At 54.7% G+C, this 18,357-nt stretch overlaps 1 protein-coding gene across 2 annotated transcripts in view; it reads left to right on the forward strand.

Annotated features, from left to right (window-relative positions):
* The window catches only part of SETD2 (SET domain containing 2, histone lysine methyltransferase), a 51,886-nt gene extending 39,730 nt beyond the window's left edge, over positions 1-12,156 (forward strand). For both annotated transcript variants that reach the window (XM_041714277.2, XM_072925231.1), the window contains 7 exons: positions 316-994; positions 2,011-2,145; positions 2,256-2,395; positions 3,329-3,440; positions 8,699-8,779; positions 9,095-9,196; positions 11,355-12,156. In XM_041714277.2, the coding sequence (XP_041570211.2) occupies positions 316-994; positions 2,011-2,145; positions 2,256-2,395; positions 3,329-3,440; positions 8,699-8,779; positions 9,095-9,196; positions 11,355-11,516 (1,411 nt within the window). In that variant the 3' untranslated portion in view covers positions 11,517-12,156. The remainder of the gene's footprint in view (positions 1-315; positions 995-2,010; positions 2,146-2,255; positions 2,396-3,328; positions 3,441-8,698; positions 8,780-9,094; positions 9,197-11,354) is intronic.
* Positions 12,157-18,357: the final 6,201 nt, after the last annotated feature.

The following is an 18,357-nucleotide window of genomic DNA, read 5'->3' on the forward strand; positions in this document are numbered from 1 at the left end:
GATGTTCCCTCCCTCTCCAGGTATCCTGGAACAGCTCCTCCAGACAACTTCCTTGGCATCCTTGCATCTCCATCAGCACCAGGCTGACATTGGCCAATCCACTGGGATTGCTCATCCCTGGTTCCCTGTGGATGAGCAGGACCAGTGGGTGTTTCTCTTCAGACGGTCAAACATCTGGGAAAAAAGGGAATGTTTTTAGGAATTCATGCTGCTGTTGGGCATTCCAAGTTTTCCACAGTCCCTTTTGCTGCTGGAGCCCCGGGCCTGCAGCATCCTGAGGCCTCACAGCCGCTTTCCCTGTTCCCTTTATCCCAGGTACGACACCCCAGCGTCTTCCAAGAAGAAAGTCCGTCCCAAGGACCGCAACAAGCTGTCCACGGAGGAGCGCCGGAAGCTCTTCGAGCAGGAGGTGGCCCAACGGGAAGCCCAGAAACAACAGCAGCAGCTCCAAAACCTGGGAATGACATCCCCGCTTCCCTACGACTCCATGGGCTACGGAACACCCCACCACAGCTTCATGGGATACCCCCCAGGGTACCCCATGCAGGCCTACGTGGACCCCAGCAACCCCAACGCCGGCAAGGTGCTGCTGCCCACGCCCAGCATGGACTCCATGTGCTCTCCGGCGGGATACGAGCATTCCCAGACTTTGGTGGGGCACACGGTGGAGCCGGCCCTGAGCACCCCGCAGCCGGTGCCCGTGGTGCAGCACGTGGCCACCACCATGGAGGTGACCACGCCGCAGTACGTGGCGCAGAGCGACGCCGTGGTGCACCAGGAGGCCAACGTGGCCGTGCTGCCGGTGGCCGCGGCCGGGGCGGTGCAGAGCCAGAGTTACGGGGTGTGGGATTCCAGCCAGCAGCCCGCCGTGGCCGTGCAGCAGCCCTACTCCCCGGCCCAGTCCCAACCCGCCATCTACTACCAGGGCCAGACCTGCCAGACCGTCTACGGAGTGACCTCGCCCTACTCGCAGACCACCCCGCCCATCGTCCAGGTAATTCCAGCTGGGAGCTCCCACGGAATGGGGGAACCAGCTGGGAAAAACACTTGAGTTACTCACCCTGAGCTTCTCTTATTGGAGCATCTTCTTAGGTCTTCCCCTGGAATAGGAGGAAAGCACATTCCAGGGTGTTTTCCGTCTACAAATGGCATAAATTAGAGAATTGTGGAATCCTGGAATGCCTGGGGTTGGAAGGAACCTTAAAGAGTGTCCAGTGCCACCCACTGCCATGGGCAGGACACCTTCTGTTATCCCAGATTGCTCCAAGCCTTGTCCAACCTGGCCTTGGACATTCCAAGGGATGGGAGATACTGAGAACATCCAGGGGTGGAGGATATGGAACACATCCAGGGATGGGGGATATTACTGAAGACATCCAGGGATAGGGGTTATTGAACACATCCAGGGGTTTGGGATATTATTGAACACATCCAGGGATAGGGGATGTTACTGAATACATCCAGGGATAGGGGATATTACTGAACACATCCAGGGATGAGGGATATTATTGAACACATCCAGGGATAGAGGTTATTGAACACATCCAGGGGTGGGGGATATTATTGAACACATCCAGGGATAGGGGATATTATTGAAGACATCCAGGGATGATGATTCCATAGTTGTTGGGCCCAATCAGGAATTTGCAACTTGCAGCAGTATTTTGGTTTTTTGACTGTTGAAGGGAGATTTGTGGATAAAAGCTGAGGAAATGTGTAAAACACGGATGTGGGAGCTCAGCTTCCACTGGTTTTTAGAAGTAGAGTCTGGAGCTACCAGAATTAATGATAGCACAAAAATCTGAGGGTGATACTGGGAAGGAATTCCTGGCTGTGAGGGTGAGGAGGGGCTGGGATGGAATTCCCAGAGCAGCTGTGGCTGTCCCTGGATCCCTGGCGGTGTCCAAGGCCAGGTTGGGTGGGCTTGGAGCAGCCTGGTCTGGTGGAAGCCGCGCTTCTGCAGTGAAGGTTTTTTTGGGAGCAGCAGCTGAGTGTGATTCCCTGTTCCAGAGCTACGCACAGCCAGGTCTCCAGTACATCCAGGGCCAGCAGATCTACACGGCTCACCCGCAGGGAGTCATTGTGCAGCCCCCCACGGCCGTCACCACCATTGTGGCCGCCGGGCAGCCCCAGCCCATCCAGCAGGTGAGGATCCCAGGGGCTGGGCAGGGTTTTCCTGTGGGATAAAAGAGCTGCCAGGCCACTTTTTGTGATCCCTCACAACTTTCTCTCCATCCCTTCCGTGCTGTTTGCAGCCAGAGCTGGTGGTCACCAACAACCTCCTGGATCTGCCTCCGCCTTCCCCTCCCAAACCCAAAACCATCGTCCTCCCTCCCAACTGGAAAACAGCCCGGGATCCTGAGGGGAAGATCTACTACTACCACGTGGTCACCAGGTGGGTGTGGGCATCGCTGACCCCTGTCCCCAAGTGCCACATCCACAGGGCTTGGAGGTCCCTCCGGGATGGGCACTGCACCCCTGTCCAGGGACAACCCTTTCCATTAAGGAGTTTTCCCAATATCCCATATCTGGCACAACTTGAGGTCGTTCCCTCTTGTCCTGTTGCTTGTTTTTTGGGAGAAGAGCCCAGCTCCCACCTCCATGGGAAGAGACACAGTGTTCCCAATGTTTTTCCTACATCTTTCCCATCAGTTTTGGAAAGAACCAGGTTTTGGGTCAATGCCTATGAATTCACCTGAAATTAAAATTAATTTTAAGCTTCTAAAAAGGACTTTTTAAAAATTTCCAACTCTGTGGGAGGTGTGGATGAGGATCCACCTCTGAAGGGATAAGCAGGGGTATTTTCTTCCATATCAGTTTCCTGCTGTCACTTCTTGCTCCTGGCATGCATTTCCCTGCATCCATAAATCTTTTCCATTTCCCTTTTGGATTCCTCCCTGCCCCCTGGCACACAGCAGAGCAGGAGACCTTCAAACACCTGGAATTCAAACCAGCGGAGCAGGAATTGGTGAATTGTGACATTTGGAAGTCTCGGGATGAGATGAGGAGACCCTGGGGAGCCTTGGTGGAGGCTGAACCTTCCCTGGGCTCTCTGCTGGGATGTTCCCACCTTTCCATGCTGGGAATTCCATCCTGGTGATGAACATCCTTGATCCCACAGTGTCACCATGGTAGAAAATGGTGCAGATTTCTTTTTTTCTGTTCTTCCTGCTTGGTTTTAACCTTCTCCAACTTAGAAACCTTCAAATTGAGAGCAAGGCCGTGAATTCCACGTGCCAGGAATTCCAATGGCTGATGGAATCTGGATGGGATAATCCATGAGCAGTTTCTCTGAGGAGGTGACAATGTTGTGTTTTCCTTCCTCCAGACAAACCCAGTGGGATCCCCCAACCTGGGACAGCCCCGGGGACGACGCCAGCCTGGAGCACGAGGCCGAGATGGACCTCGGGACCCCCACGTACGACGAGAACCCCATGAAGGTGAGGAGACAAATCTTTGGGATAGGCCATGGGATGGGAGGTGGCAGGGGGACAGAAGTGACCCTGGATCCTTTGGAGTGGCTCCATTGGCCACACTCAGGGCTCGGCTGTTCCAGCCACAGCTGGAGTGGGCACCAGACTTCCTGAAGTTCTGCCCGGAATTCCAGCCTCTGTGTGGAGCTGGAAAAGTGGGAATGAGGGGGAGTAACACTGAAAAAGGACAAACTAATGGTGTAGCTCAGGAGCTTTTCCCATACCTTTCTGATTCCTTAAAAAGCTGGAGAAAATCCATGGAAAGAGAGGAATCAGTTCTGCTGCTCCGGTGCTCCCACATTCCTGGGATTTTCCTGGAGGTGTTGTCCATCCTGCAGCGCCCAGGAACATCCCACATGGCTGCTGTTGCCTTTCCTTGTGCTGCCAGGATCCCAAGGGTTAATCCCATTCCCAGATCACCTCTCAGTGCTCCAGCCAGGAATCCTGGCGAGTTCACTCCGACGAAATTACGGACAAATACTTGTCCTGGAAAAAAGTTAATTGGAAAATGAGCTCAGAGCTGGCACTCCCCGCTCAGCCAAGGGGCTGTTGCTTCCACAGAGGAATCCAGGGAAGCCTTTTCAAGGATTTTTATCCCTGGATCAGTGTCACATTTGTCCCATGACATTCCCTGATATTCTGGGATCTTGGGATTGCAAATATTGTTGAAGGATATTGGGATTGAGCAAGAAAATGTTAATTGGAGGCTCCAAAGGGAGATTTGAAGCTGGAATAGCTGGGAAATGCATCGCTGTGGAGGGATGAGCTGAAGTTCAGTGGTGGAGAGCAGATTGGAGATGTTTGGGAACATCCCTGGGATGGGAATGAGGTGCTGAGGAGAAGGTTGGGATCTTCTGAGCAGGGAAATCAATCTGTGCTGGTGCTTTCCAGCTTGGAAGTTGTTTTCCTATGGAATTCTGATGGTCTCAGTGCTGCCTGCACAGCAGAGGAAGCAGCAGGGGAAGGTGCTTCCATGGATGTGGGCTTTTATCCAATTAATTGGGATAAAGAGGAGCCGAGGTCTGAGGTGACCATCCAAGGGCTTTACCTCAGGCCGGACATGAACAGGCTGCTCCTTCCAGGTTTTGTTGCTGACTCCAAACCCAAAATCCCTGAATTTCCCTGAATCCCTCATTCCTACATGAGCCATGGCTGTGGCTGACCTCAGGCTGAGGTGGTTCCTACTCACTCCAGAGCTTTAATTCCTTTTCTTCTGAGCCAGGATGGCCGAAAGGTCGGGTTTTTCCTGGCACTGAATTCCCATGGTTGCAGCTCCTGCCTCCAACGCTTCCACCCTGAAATTACAACCACATTCCTTGGATTTTTTACTCTCCTCTCCACCCCACTCCACACCTTTCCCAGATGGATTAAACCCACCCAGGAGGGATTAAACCCACCAGTACCGTGTCCAACAGCTGCTGCTGCTGCTCCCGGTGTTCCCGGGCTGTGGGGGAGGATTTTGATGGAAAGGCACAAGAGGAGTGGGGAGCCAGGATCACAATTCCCTTTAAAGCACACTTGAAATCCTGTTTTTCCCTTGGAAAACGGCTTTCCTGAGGGAGTGCCCCAGCAGGAAGGCTGGCAGGGATATCAGGCTGGATGCTGAAGGTTTTGCATCCTTTTAGATGGAAAAAGTTTGGATTTGGGATGGATTGGTTCTCCATGGAGAGGTTGGTGTCAGTGGAGCAGATCCCAGCTGCTGGAAGAGAGAATCCCAGGTTTTCCCAAACATTTGGCTTCTTGATCCCCTCCCAGGCTGGTTTTCCCCTCATCTTTGTGGCTTCTCCATTCCAATCTCCTCCAGAGGCTGGAAAACAGGGACAGCACCATTCTGGGGATTTTCCTGTGTTAGTTTTCCTGGCAGCCTTTGGATTATGGGATTTCACTTTGGAGGGGTGAGGGGGGAAGGCTTTGATGTGGAAGTTACGATATTTAAATAAGTTTAAAATGGAATTTTAGCCTAAAATTAGGAAGAATTCTCCAAGGAGGAATTGGCACCTTGTCACCAAGGAGGAGCAGCTTGGAAACAAAGTTTTCATTTCTCCTCCTCATCTTTCCCTGCCCATTTTGACACTGATTTTTGCCCTCATCCCACGTGGAGAGGGGTTGGATGGGGAAGGATTTTGGGGTGGAGAAAGGTTTGGGGATGGAGAAGGAATTTGGAGGTGGGGAAGGATTTTGGGGTGGAGAAAGGTTTGGGGATGGAGAAGGAATTTGGGGATGGAGAAGGATTTGGTGGGGAAAGGATTGGAGATAAAGAAGGATCTGGGAATGGAGAAAGGATTTGGGGCAGTAGAAGGGGTTGGGAATGACAAGGGGTTTGGGAACCACTAAGGGTTTGGGAATGATGAGGGGTTTGGGAATTATGAATGGTTTGGGAATAACGAGGGGTTTGGAAGGGGTTTGAGAATGAAGAGGGGCTCGGGAATGATGAGGGATTTGGGGAAGGGTTTGGGAATAACGAGGGGTTCAGGGAATGATGAGGGATTTGGGGAAGGGTTTGGGAATTATGAGGGGCTCAGGAATGATGAAGGGCTTGGGAATGATGAGGGATTTGGGAAGGGTTTGGGAATAATGAGGGGTTTGGGAATGACGAGGTGTTTGGGAAGGATTTGGGAATTATGAAGGGTTTGGGAATGATGAGGGGTTTGGGAAGGGTTTGGGAATAATGAATTCAGGAAGGGTTTGGGAATGACAAGTGGTTTGGGAGGGGTTTGGGAATAACAAGGGATTTGGAAGGGGGTTGGGAATGAAGAGGGGCTCAGGAATGATGAGGGATTTGGGAAGGGTTTGGGAATAACGAGGGGTTCAGGAATGATGAGGGGTTTGGGAAGGGTTTGGGAATTACGAAGGGTTTGGGAAGGGTTTGGGAATGACAAGGTCTTTGGGAAGGATTTGGGAATTATGAAGGGTTTGGGAATGATGAGGAGTTTGGGAAGGGTTTGAGAATGACTAGGGGCTTGGGAATGATGAGGGAATTATGAAGGGTTTGGGAAGGGTTTGGGAATGACGAGGTGTTTGGGAAGGATTTTGGAATTATGAAGGGTTTGGGAATGATGAGGGGCTCAGGAATGATGAGGGGTTTGGGAAGGGTTTGGGAATGACAAGGGGCTTGGGAATGATGAGGGGTTTGGGAATTACGAAGGGTTTGGGAATATTGAGTTTGGGAAGGGTTTGGGAATGACGAAGGGATTGGGAAGGGTTTGGGAATAACGAGGGGTTTGGGAAGGGTTTGGGAACAATGAGGGGTTTGGGAAAGGTTTGGGAATTATGAAGGGATTGGGAAGGGTTTGGGAAAAACAAGGGGTTTGGGAAGGGTTTGGGAATGACGAAGGGATTGGGAAGGGTTTGGGAATAATGAGGGATTTGGGAAAGGTTTGGGAATGATGAGGGGTTTGGGAATGATGAGGGGTTTGAGAATGATGAGGGGTTTGGGAATTACGAAGGGTTTGGGAAGAGTTTGGGAATTATGAGTTTGGGAAGGCTTTGGGAACAGCGAGGGGTTTGGGAATGACTTTGCCGATGGAGCACTGCAGTGCCGGAGCCATCCGGAGCCATCTGCTCCCCATTCCCGGCCTTTTGAAGTGCAGCCGAGCCCGGGGCTGAGCAGGAGCTTTGATGTCCCTGCTCCGGCCAGGCCTGGCCATAAAACCTCCCTGGCACGGCTGATTTACACCCCGGCCCTTCGCTCTGGGGTTTTGCAGCTCTGCCCTACAGCCAAGCACATTTTTAGGGATTGAAAGAGATTTTTTTTTTCCCTGCTTTTTTTTCAGTGTTTAAGTACTTGTAAAAAGTGGGACTTTTAAAATTAAAAGAAATATTGGGACATCATCAAAGAGCAGAAGGAGGATGGAAACCTCCTCTGGCTCTCCAAACCTTTAACAAATCCTTTTGCTCTTCCTGTCCTTACAATCTGGGATGACCTGGATCCCAGACCTCTCCCAGAAAATGGTGCTGGTGCAGGGATGCTGCTTTTCCCTTCTTAGGCTCCAAGGAGATGGCAGAGCTTGGGATGGGAGCGTGTGGGAGGTGGGTGTGGATGCAGCATGAAGGGATGGGCTGCGGGATGCAGCTGGACTGGATTCTACCCCGTTAGTAAATCAGGGATCAGCACTCAGGGAAGCAGCCAGAAATTCCTAGAAAATTCCCTTTATCTTGACTGTAGCTAAAGATAATCCATGTGCATACTTGTGGGCAGCCCCTGCCCTTCCAGGGAACTTCTGAAGGAAAATCCATCACCACAGAACTTATTCCCACTATGGACCTGCCTGACTTCCCCAGGACCCACTCCTGCTCTTTTTCCAGCTTTTATTTCCAAAGAAAACAACGAGCAAGGAGTGGTCCCTGTGCCTCCCAGCCCAGGAGTGTGCTGGGAATTGTGCCAGGATTGGGCTGGGAAATGTGTTGGGACTGAGCTGGGATCAGGCTGGGAATTGTGCCCGGATTGGGGTGTGGAGCGTGCCGGGACTGGGCTGGGAAGCTCACCAGGAATGAGGCGGGAAGTGTGCCTGGATCGGGCTGGGATTGGGCCGGGAAGTTCACTGGGATGAACTGGGAAGTGTGCCTGGATCGGGCTGGGATTGGGCCATGAAGTTCACTGGGATGAACTGGGAAGTGTGGCTGGATCGGGCTGGGATTGGGCTGGGAAGTTCACTGGGATGAACTGGGAAGTGTGCCTGGATCAGGCTGGGATTGGGCTGGGAAGTTCACTGGGATGAACTGGGAAGTGTGCCTGGATCGGGCTGGGATTGGGCTGGGAAGTTCACTGGGATGAACTGGGAAGTGTGCCTGGATCAGGCTGGGATTGGGCCATGAAGTTCACTGGGATGAACTGGGAAGCTGACCTGAAAGTTCACCAGGATTGAACCGGGGAATGCACCCGGGCTGAGCGAGGAAGTTTGCTGGGATAAGGGTGGGAAGAGCACCAGGAGAGGGCAGGGAAGTCCCTGGTTTGGGGTGGGAGCGTGCTGGCATTTGTCTGGGAATTGTACCTGGATCAGACTGGGCAACGTGCCGGCCTTGGGCTGGGGAGGGTGTTGGGAATGGGCTGAGGAGGCGCTGGAAGGGGCCTGGGAGCTCCTCAGAATTGGGCTGAGGAGATTGTTGGGATCAGGCTGGGAAATCTGGATTGGACTGGGGAGTGTGCTGGTGCTGGGCTGGGAATGTCCCTGGGAATGTCCCTGGGCTGGAAGCTGTGCTGCCCATCCCTGTGTTCCCCTCTCCAGTCTTCCAAGAAGCCCAAGACGGCGGAAGCCGACACGTCCAGCGAGCTGGCCAAGAAGAGCAAGGAGGTGTTCAGGAAAGAGGTGAGGGATCCCACCCTGGGAATGGAATGGAATGGGATGGGATGGGATGGGATGTGATGGGGATGGGGATGGGATGGGATGGGATGGGATGGGATGGGATGGGATGGGATGGGATGGGATGGGATGGGATGGGATGGGATGGGATGGGATGGGATGGGATGGGATGGGATGGGATGGGATGGGATGGGATGGGATGGGATGGGATGGGATGGGATGGGATGGGATGGGATGGGATGGGATGGGATGGGATGGGATGGGATGTAGGTGGGATGGGGTGGTGGCAGCAGGGAGTAGATCCAGCACTGTGTCCCGCAGATGTCCCAGTTCATCGTGCAGTGCCTGAATCCCTACCGGAAGCCCGACTGCAAGGTGGGCCGGATCACCACCACCGAGGACTTCAAACACCTGGCACGCAAGGTGGGAGTGTGGGGGGACACGGGGACACGGGGATGGGGGAGCACGGCGTGCACAGGGACACACGGATGCAGGAACGTGGGGACGTGGAGGGTATGGGGACATGGGACACACGGAGACGGGAACACGAGGAGTAGGGGAAGATGGTGACATGGATACAGGGACGTGGTCACATGGAGGACATGGGGACAAAGGATGTGGAGACACGGAGGGTACAGGGACATGGGGACACAGGAATGTGGGGACGTGGGGACAGTGGGATGTGGGACATGGGGACACAGGGACATGGGGTACAGGGACATGGGGATGTGGGACATGGGGACACGGATACAAGGACATGGGGACACAGGAATGTGGGGACAGGGACAGTGGATATGGGGACATAGGGATGTGGGACATGGGGACACGGATACAGGGACATGGGGACACAGGAATGTGGGGACATGGGGACAGTGGGATGTGGGACATGGGAGCACAGGTACAGGGACATGAGGGCACAGGAATGTGGGGACATAGGGACAGTGGGATGTGGGACATGGCAGCATAGGGACACAGGGATGCTGAAATGGGGACACGGGGACACAGAATGTGGCACTTGGGGACATGGAGGCTGCAGGTTCATTGGAATGTGGGAAGTGGGGACATGAGGACACCGAGGAGAGAGGGATATGGGGACACAGGAACATAGGGTTCAAGGAGTTGGGAACGTGAGGGGCATGGGAATTTGGGAATACAGGCATGAGGGGACATAGGAATATGGGGACATGAGGATAAAGGGACATGGGGACACAGGGACATGGGGATGTGGGACACCAGGACATGGGAAGTCCCGGACACTGGGATTTGGGGACACAGGGACATGGTGGCTGTAGGGACACAGGGATGTGGGGCATGAGGACACGGGAGGTACAGGGACAATGGAGTTTGGGGACATGGGAACCAAGGGATGGCCCCAGGAAATGGGATTGTGTCATTCCAGCTGCCTCCAGCTCCTTGGAGGGCGAGGGAAGGGAAGGAGAAATGGTGGGGGGATGTTGGGAGAACAGCAGAAATATTTAGGGAATAGTTGGGGAATAACAGGAAAGGTTTGGGCAATAATAGTGAATAACTGGGAAATAATAGGTAAATAATATGGAGGAATAATAGGAAATATTTAGGGAATATTTGGGAATAATAGGAAGTATTTGGGGAATAACTGCAAATATTGGCACAACAATACCAAACATTTAGGGAATTTGTGGGAAGTAAAAGCAAATTGAGTATTAGGAATTATTTGGGGAATATTTGGGAAGTAACAGAAAAATAATTTAGGGAGTAATAGGAAATATTTGGGGAAGAACAGGAAATATTTGGGGAGTAATGGGAAAATAGCTTGGGAATGTTTGGAAAAGAACAGCCGATATTAGGAGAACAATAGTAAATATTTAGGGAATATTTGGGGAATATTTGAGGAATAACAGGAAAGATTTGGGTGATAATATGACAGCAGCTCTGGAAATATTTGGGGAGTAATAGGGAAATAGCTTGGGGAATGTTTGGAAAATATAGCAGATATTTGGGGAACACTGCCAAATATTTCAGGAATATTTAGGGAATATTTGGGAAATATTTGAGGAATATTTGGTAAACATTCAGGGAATAATGCAACAATAGCTTGGGCAGTGTCTGCAAATAACAAGGGACATTTGGGGAATATTTGGGAAATAGCTTGAGGAATGTTTGGAAAATATATCAGATATTTGGGGAACACTACCAAATATTTCAGGAATATTTAGGGAATATTTGAGGAATATTTGGGAATGCTCGGGGAACATGTGAGAAAAATTTGGGAAATATTTGGGGAACATTTGCAGAATAATATAACAATAGCTTGGGCAGTACCTGGAAATGAGAGGGAATATTTGTGGAAAAATAAGAAAACAGCTTGGGAATGTTGGGAAAATAACAGCAGATATTGAGGGAACAGTACCAAGTATTTAGGGAATATTTGGGCAATAATATGACAGTGAATATTTGGGAATAAGAGGAAGTATTTGGGAAATAGGAGCACAGTAGCCTGGGGGTGCCAGGTCTGGGATTGGTGGGAATTTTGGGAGTGACCCATGGCATTCCTGTGGCATTCCCATGGCATTCCCATGGCATTCTCGTGGCATTCCCACAGCTGACCCACGGCGTGATGAACAAGGAGCTCAAGTACTGCAAGAACCCCGAGGACCTGGAGTGCAACGAGAACGTCAAACACAAAACCAAGGAATACATCAAGAAGTACATGCAGAAATTCGGGATCCTCTACAAGCCCAAAGAGGACACGGAGCTGGAATAGCCCCTGGAATCACCCCCGGCCCTCCCGAGCCACCAACCTGTGAATTTATTATTATTATTATTATTAATTATTATTATTATTATTATTATGACAATGGATTTTTGGTTTTTTAAGGAAAACAAACTTGGTTCCCGTCGCTGAGGAGGACGAGCTGGGCTTTCCCAAGCCTGCTTTGGCTGATCCAGGCTTTTCCAAGCCTGCATTTGCTTTTCCAGGCTTTCCCAAGCCTGTTTTTATTGATCCAGGCTTTCCCAAGCCCAGCTCTCCCAGCGCTGCTCCCAAGCTCTGTATTATATTTTGACGTATATGTGAATATATTGATAATAATTTGCTTTTTTTTCCCCCTCTCCCCGTTGCTTTCAGCCCCAAACGTGCCGATCCCACGGGAGCGTTTGGCAGGAGTATTTGGGAGTTATTCCCGGATTTTTTTTTTAATTTTTTTTCCCCCCCTTTGGTTGTTTCCTTGGTTTTTCCTTTTGGTTCTGCGAGGTTTCCTCCGTTTCCCTGTAAATACTGCGGATTTCTGGCCATGTTGATAAGATTGATTTTACTGCTTCGAGCATTTTACTTTATCCAATTTTTACGGAACTTTGTATGTAAAAAAAAAAAAAAGAGCAAAAAAAAGAGAAAAAAATAAAAATATAAATAAAAAAAACCAACCCAAACCCCAAAATCGACGCTGGGCAGGGCCACAGGGGGGACCTGGCTGGGGATGTCACCTCTCCCTTGGGGACCTCCTGTCACCCTCAGCATTCCCAGGAATCTGGACTCCCTGGGAAAGGAAGTTTGGGGCGACCTGGGAGCCTTTTTGGGGTTAAAAATGGCTTTTTCTGTCCCCAGGGACACATGGACACCTGAGGGGTCCCCCCCTCCCTGGGGACATCTGGGGACATCCAGCCCAGACACCTGAGGTCACATCACAGGGATGCAGGGACACGTCCTGGGGACAAAGGGACACCTGGGACACGCCCTAAGGACACACAGATGGCCGAGGACACAAATCCTGGTGACACACAGACACCCAAGGGGACTTGGGGACAGCTGGGGACACTTGGGACACCCGAGGGGGCACATTCCAGGGACAATTGGACAACGCAAGGGACACATCCCATGGACACTGGGGACATCCAAGGGAACACATTCTGGGGACAAACACCAGAAGGGACACCTGGGAATACTTGGGACACCTGAAGGGACACATCCCAGGGACAAATGGGGACACTGGGGACAAGCAGGCACCTGGTGACACCTGCAACACCTGAGGGGACACATCCCAGGGACACATGGTGACACCTGGAACACCTGAGGGGACACATCCCGGGAGCACGCACGGACACACAGACACCTGAGGACACAAACCCTGGTGGCACCCAGTGACACGTTTAATGTCCCCACCCAGGCCACCAAAGGTCCCCGTCCCACCCCCCAGAATCCCTAAAAAAGTACAAAACCCACGTAAAAAAAAATTCCCCAGGAATCCATCGGGAAGGGGAGCGGCGGCGGGGACAGCCCCGGTGTCCCGGCGGTGTCACACGGCGGAGGTGGCGTCCCCCGGCGGCTCTCCCGGTTCCTCCCGGCGCCGCGGGGACACCGGGAGCAGGGCGGGACCCTCGGCGGGCGCTGCGGGGAGGGACGGGCTCAGCACCCGCAATTCCACCCGGGACAGACCCACCGAGCGTGGGGGCGGCTCCCGACCCCCCCCCGGGAGGTGTAGGGGACCCCCGACCCCATCCAGGTGCTCCCTAATCCCATTTAAGGGCTTCCCGACCCCTTTGGGTGCTCCCCGACCCCTTTGGGTGCTCCCCGACCCCTTTGGGTGCTCCCCGACCCCTTTGGGTGCTCCCTGATCCCATCCCATCCCATCCCCATCCCCATCCCCATCCCATCCCGTGCCCCTAAACCCCGACCCTCCCCAGGGCTGGGTGTCCCCAAATTCCCCCAGATCTGGCTGTCCCCAAATCCCCCCATGTCCGACTGTCCCCAAATCCCCCCAGATCTGGGTGTCCCCAGTCCCCCCGGGGCTGGCTGTCTCCAGATCTGGCTGTCCCCAAACCCCCCCGGGGCCACCTGTCCCCGGATCCCCCCCGGGGGAATCTGAGTGTCCCCAAATCCCCCCGGGGCCGGCTGTCTCCAGATCTGAGTGTCCCTAAACCCCCTCAGATCTGGCTGTCCCCAAATCCCCCCAAGGCCGGCTGTCCCCACACCTGTGGATGTCCCCCCCAAATCCCTCCAGATCTGGGTGTCCCCAAACCCCCCCAGGGCCAGCTGTCCCCGGACCTGGCTGTCCCCAAACTCCCCCCAGGGCCGGATGTCCCCAAATCCCCCCAGATCTGGGTGTCCCCAGACTCTCCCCGGGGCCACCTGTCCCCAAATCCCCCCAGATCTGTGTCCCCACACCCGCCGGGGCCGGCTGTCCCCGGATCTGAGTGTCCCCAAACCCCCCCGGATCTGGCTGTCCCCAAATCCCCCCGGATCTGGCTGTCCCCAAATCCCCCCAAGGCCGGCTGTCCCCACACCCGTGGATGTCCCCCCCAAATCCCTCCAGATCTGGGTGTCCCCAAACCCCCCCAGATCTGAGTGTCCCCACACCCCACGAGGGCTGTCTGTCCCCAGATCTGGGTGTCCCCAATTCCCCGGCCCGGCTGTCCCCAAACCCGCGGCTGTCCCCAAACCCGCGGCTGTCCCCAAACCCCCGGTCCCCGCTGTCCCCCTGCCCCGGCTGTCCCCGGGGCGCTCACCGGGCTGGCCCCGCTCCGGACCGGCGCTCTCGGTGCTGCCGCCGCCGTCCCCCCGCGGCTTCTCCGCCTCCGCCGCGTCCCGCGCCTTGTCCAGCTGCCGCTTCCTCCGGCAGGTGCCCCAGCTGCGGCCACCGGGACACCGGGGTCACCGGGGACACCGGGTCATCGGGACACCGGGACACCGAGGGACACCGAGGGACACCGGGGGTCACCGGGGGACAGCGGGACACCGCGGGACACCGGGGACACCGGGACACCGAGGGACACTGGGGGTCACCGGGGGACAGCGGGACACCGCGGGACATCGGGGGACACTGGGGGCACCGCGGGACACCGGGGGACAGTGGGGATCACCGGGCGTCACCGGGACACCGGGGGACACCGGGGGACACCGCGGGACACCGGGGGTCACAGGGAATCATCGGGGGACATGGGGGTCACCGGGGACACCGCGGGTCAATGGGGACACTGGGGGACATTGCGGGACACCGGGAACACCCCGGGACACCGGGGACAGCCCGGGACACCGGGGGTCACTGGGGGACAGTGGGGACACCGGGGATACCGGGGGACATCGGGGGTCACTGGGGGACACTGTGGGGCGCTGGGGACACTGGGGGAAAACGGGGGACACTGGGGACACCGAGGGTCGGTGGGGACACCGGGGGACATTGAGGGACACTGGGGACACCCCGGGTCACCAGGGGACACCGGGGGACACCGGGAATCATCAGGGGACACTGGGGGGACACCGGGGGTCCCCGAACCCCCACTCACCACTTGAAGGCCACGTAGGCCACGAGCCCCACGACGAGGCCGGCCAGGAGGGCGCAGTACAGGGGGATGATGTCCCCGGGGGGCTCGGGGGGCACCCCCGGTACCGGCGGTGTCACTCGGGGGTCCCCCGGCACCGGCAGGGCCCCCTCGGCTGTGCGGGCCCGGAAAAGGGAAAGGAATGAGGCCGTGCCTCAGTTTCCCCTTTGGAGACACCCCCCGGGATTGGGGAGAGCGGCCCCGTCACCCCCTGAGGGAAACTGAGGCACAAAAAGGGGGAATGGGGGATAAAAGGGGAAACTGAGGCACAAATAGGGGGAATGGGGGTCAAAAGGGGAAACTGAGGCACAAATAGGGGGAATGGGGGTCAAAAGGGGAAACTGAGGCACAAATAGGGGGAATGGGGGTCAAAAGGGGAAACTGAGGCACAAATAGGGGGAATGGGGGTCAAAAGGGGAAACTGAGGCACGAAAGGGGAAATTGAGGAGCAACACGGGGAAACTGAGGCAGAAAAGGGAAACTGAGGCACAAAAGGGGAAATTGAAGTGCAACATGGGGAAACTGAGGCACAAAAGGGAAACTGAGGCACAAAAGGCGAAATTAAGGAACAACACAGGGAAACTGAGGCACAGGAGGGGAAATTAAGGAGGAACACGGGGAAACTGAGGCAGGAAAGGGAAACTGAGGCAGGAAAGGGGAAATTGAGGTGCAACACGGGGAAACTGAGGCACAAAAGGGGAAATTGAGGTGCAACATGGGGAAACTGAGGCACAAAAGGGAAACTGAGGCACCAAAGGGGAAATTATGGAGCAACACGGGGAAACTAAGGTACAAAAGAGGAAATTAAGGAGGAACATGGGGAAACTGAGGCAGGAAAGGGAAACTGAGGCACAAAAGGGGAACTGAGGCACAAGAGGGGAAATTGAGGCACAAAAGGGGAAATTGAGGCACAAAAGGGGAAATTGAGGCACAAAAGGGGAAACTGAGGCACAAGAGGGGAAATTGAGGTGCAACACGGGGAAACTGAGGCAGGAAAGGGAAACTGAGGCACAAGAGGGGACCGCAGCCCACCCCCCTGCCCGTGTCCCCCCGGGGTCCCGGTGCCACTCACGGCCGCAGGGCGGGCACGGCTCCTCCGGTTCCTCCTCCGCGGGCTCGGAGCGTTTCGGGGGCGCTTTTTGGGGGGCTGCTCCGGGGTTCGGGGTGGTTTTGGGGTCCTCACTGCGGGCCCAGGGCTCGGGGACACCGTGGGGACACGGGGGGCACCCCCCGCGCCCCCCCGGCACCTGTGGGCACAGAGCGGTCCTGCCTCAGTTTCCCCTCCAGCCGCGAATTCCCACTGGAAACCCCAAAACCCATGGAAAAAAAGGGGTGGAAGAGGGGTAAAAACAAAGGATGGGAAAGGGAAAGGAATAAAAGCGTAAAAAGGAAAGAAATTGGAAATAAAAAGGATATAAAAGGTACAGAAATGGAAAGGGATGAAAAGAAATCAAAGGAATAAAAGGAAGAGAAAGGAAGGGAAAAGCTGAACTAAGTTAAAATGGGAGAAATGGAAAGAACGTGAGAGAAAGGAAAATAAAGGGAAATAAATAGAGGGAAAAATAAAGGAAAATAAATAAAGGAAAATAAAGGAAAAAATAAAAGAAAATAAATGAAAAAATAAAAAGAAAGGAAAATAAAGGAAAAAATAAAGGAAAATAAATAAAGGAAAAAATAAAGGAAAATAAATAGAGGAAAATAAAGGAAAATAAATAAAGGAAAATAAAGGAAAAAATAAAAGAAAATAAAGGAAAATAAATAAAGGAAAATAGAGGAAAAAATAAAGGAAAATAACTAAAGGAAAAAAAAGGAAAATAAATAAAGGAAAAAATAAAGGATAATAAAGGAAAATAAATAAAGGAAAATGGAATAAGATTAAATAAACTAAGGGAAATGAAATGGAATTAAAAAGGAAAATAAAAAATAAAAGGGGAAAATAAAAATAAAAGAAAAATCATGGAAAAGGACGATAAAAATAAAAGTATCAGAAGGAAAATGAAAAGTCAATAAACCAGGAAAATAAAAGAAATTGAGGAAAATGGAATAAAATGAAAGAAAAGGAACGGAACCGAAATGACCCAAACTGAACCGAACCAAAAAACTCCAACAAAAGCCACGGGAGAAGTGACCCGGAGCGCCCGGGGGCAGCGGGAGACCCGGCCCGGCCCAGCCCGGTTCTGTCCCGGTCCCGTTCCCATCCCGGTCCCATCCCGGCTCTGTCCCGGTTCCCTCCCGGTTCCGTTCCTGTCCTGTTCCCATCCCGGTCCCATCCCAGTTCTGCTCCCCTCCCGATCCCATCCCGGTCCCATCCCGGTTCCTTTCCCCTCCCGGTCCCCTCCCGGTCCCGTCTCGGTTCCGTTCCCATCCCGGTTCCGTTCCCCTCCTGGTCCCGTCCCGGTCCCGTTCCCATCCCGGTTCCGTTCCCATCCCGGTTCCATTCCCATCCCGATCCCATCCCGGTTCCGTTCCGGTTCCGTTCCCATCCCGGTCCCGTCCCGGTTCCGGTCCCATCCCGGTCCCATCCTGGCCCATCCCGGTTCTGTTCCCCTCCCGGTCCCGTTCCCCTCCCAGTCCCATCCCGGTCCCGTCCCGGTTCTGTTCCCATCCCGGTCCCGGTCCCCTCCCGGTCCCGTCCCGCCCGCACCGGGCTCAGCAGCAGCAGCAGCAGCGGCACCGGGAGCGGCCGCATGGCCGGCACCGGCCCGGGAACCCCGCTCCGGGCCGGGCCGAACCGCTCCGGTCCCGTCCGGCACCACTCGGCCCCGCTCCGTCCCTGTTCTGCCTCGTTCGGTTTCGCTCGGTCCCGGTTCGGCTCCGCTCCACTCCGCTGGGACCCGGTTCGGCTCCGTTCGGTCTAGGTTCGGTACCGTTCAGTCCCGGTTCGGTTCCGCTCGGCCCCTTTTGGACCCGGCTCAGCTCCTTTCGGCCCCGCTGGCTCCCGGCTTGGCCCCGTTCGGTCCCGGTTCGGCTCCTTTCGGCCCGGTTCGGCCCCGTTCGGCTCCGTTCGGCTCCGTTCGGCTCCTCTCGGCCGCCCCCGTCGCGCCCGGGCCGGGCCGGGCTGGGCGTGGCTCCCCCGGGCAGGGCCGGGCGGGGCGCGCTCCCATTGGCTGCGCGCCGCCCGAGGGGCGTGGCCATGCGCGGAGCCCCGCCCCCCGCAGCCCCGGGGGTCGCGGGTTCGATTCCCACCCGTGGGGACGGCTCCAAGTGGGACCGAGGGCACCCAAGGGACGGGGTCACCCACCGCTCCCGCCACCTCCCACGGCTCTTCCCGCGGGAATAAGGGCCTGGAA

Source organism: Taeniopygia guttata, chromosome 2, assembly GCF_048771995.1.
Source record: "Taeniopygia guttata chromosome 2, bTaeGut7.mat, whole genome shotgun sequence".
NCBI lineage: Eukaryota > Metazoa > Chordata > Aves > Passeriformes > Estrildidae > Taeniopygia > Taeniopygia guttata.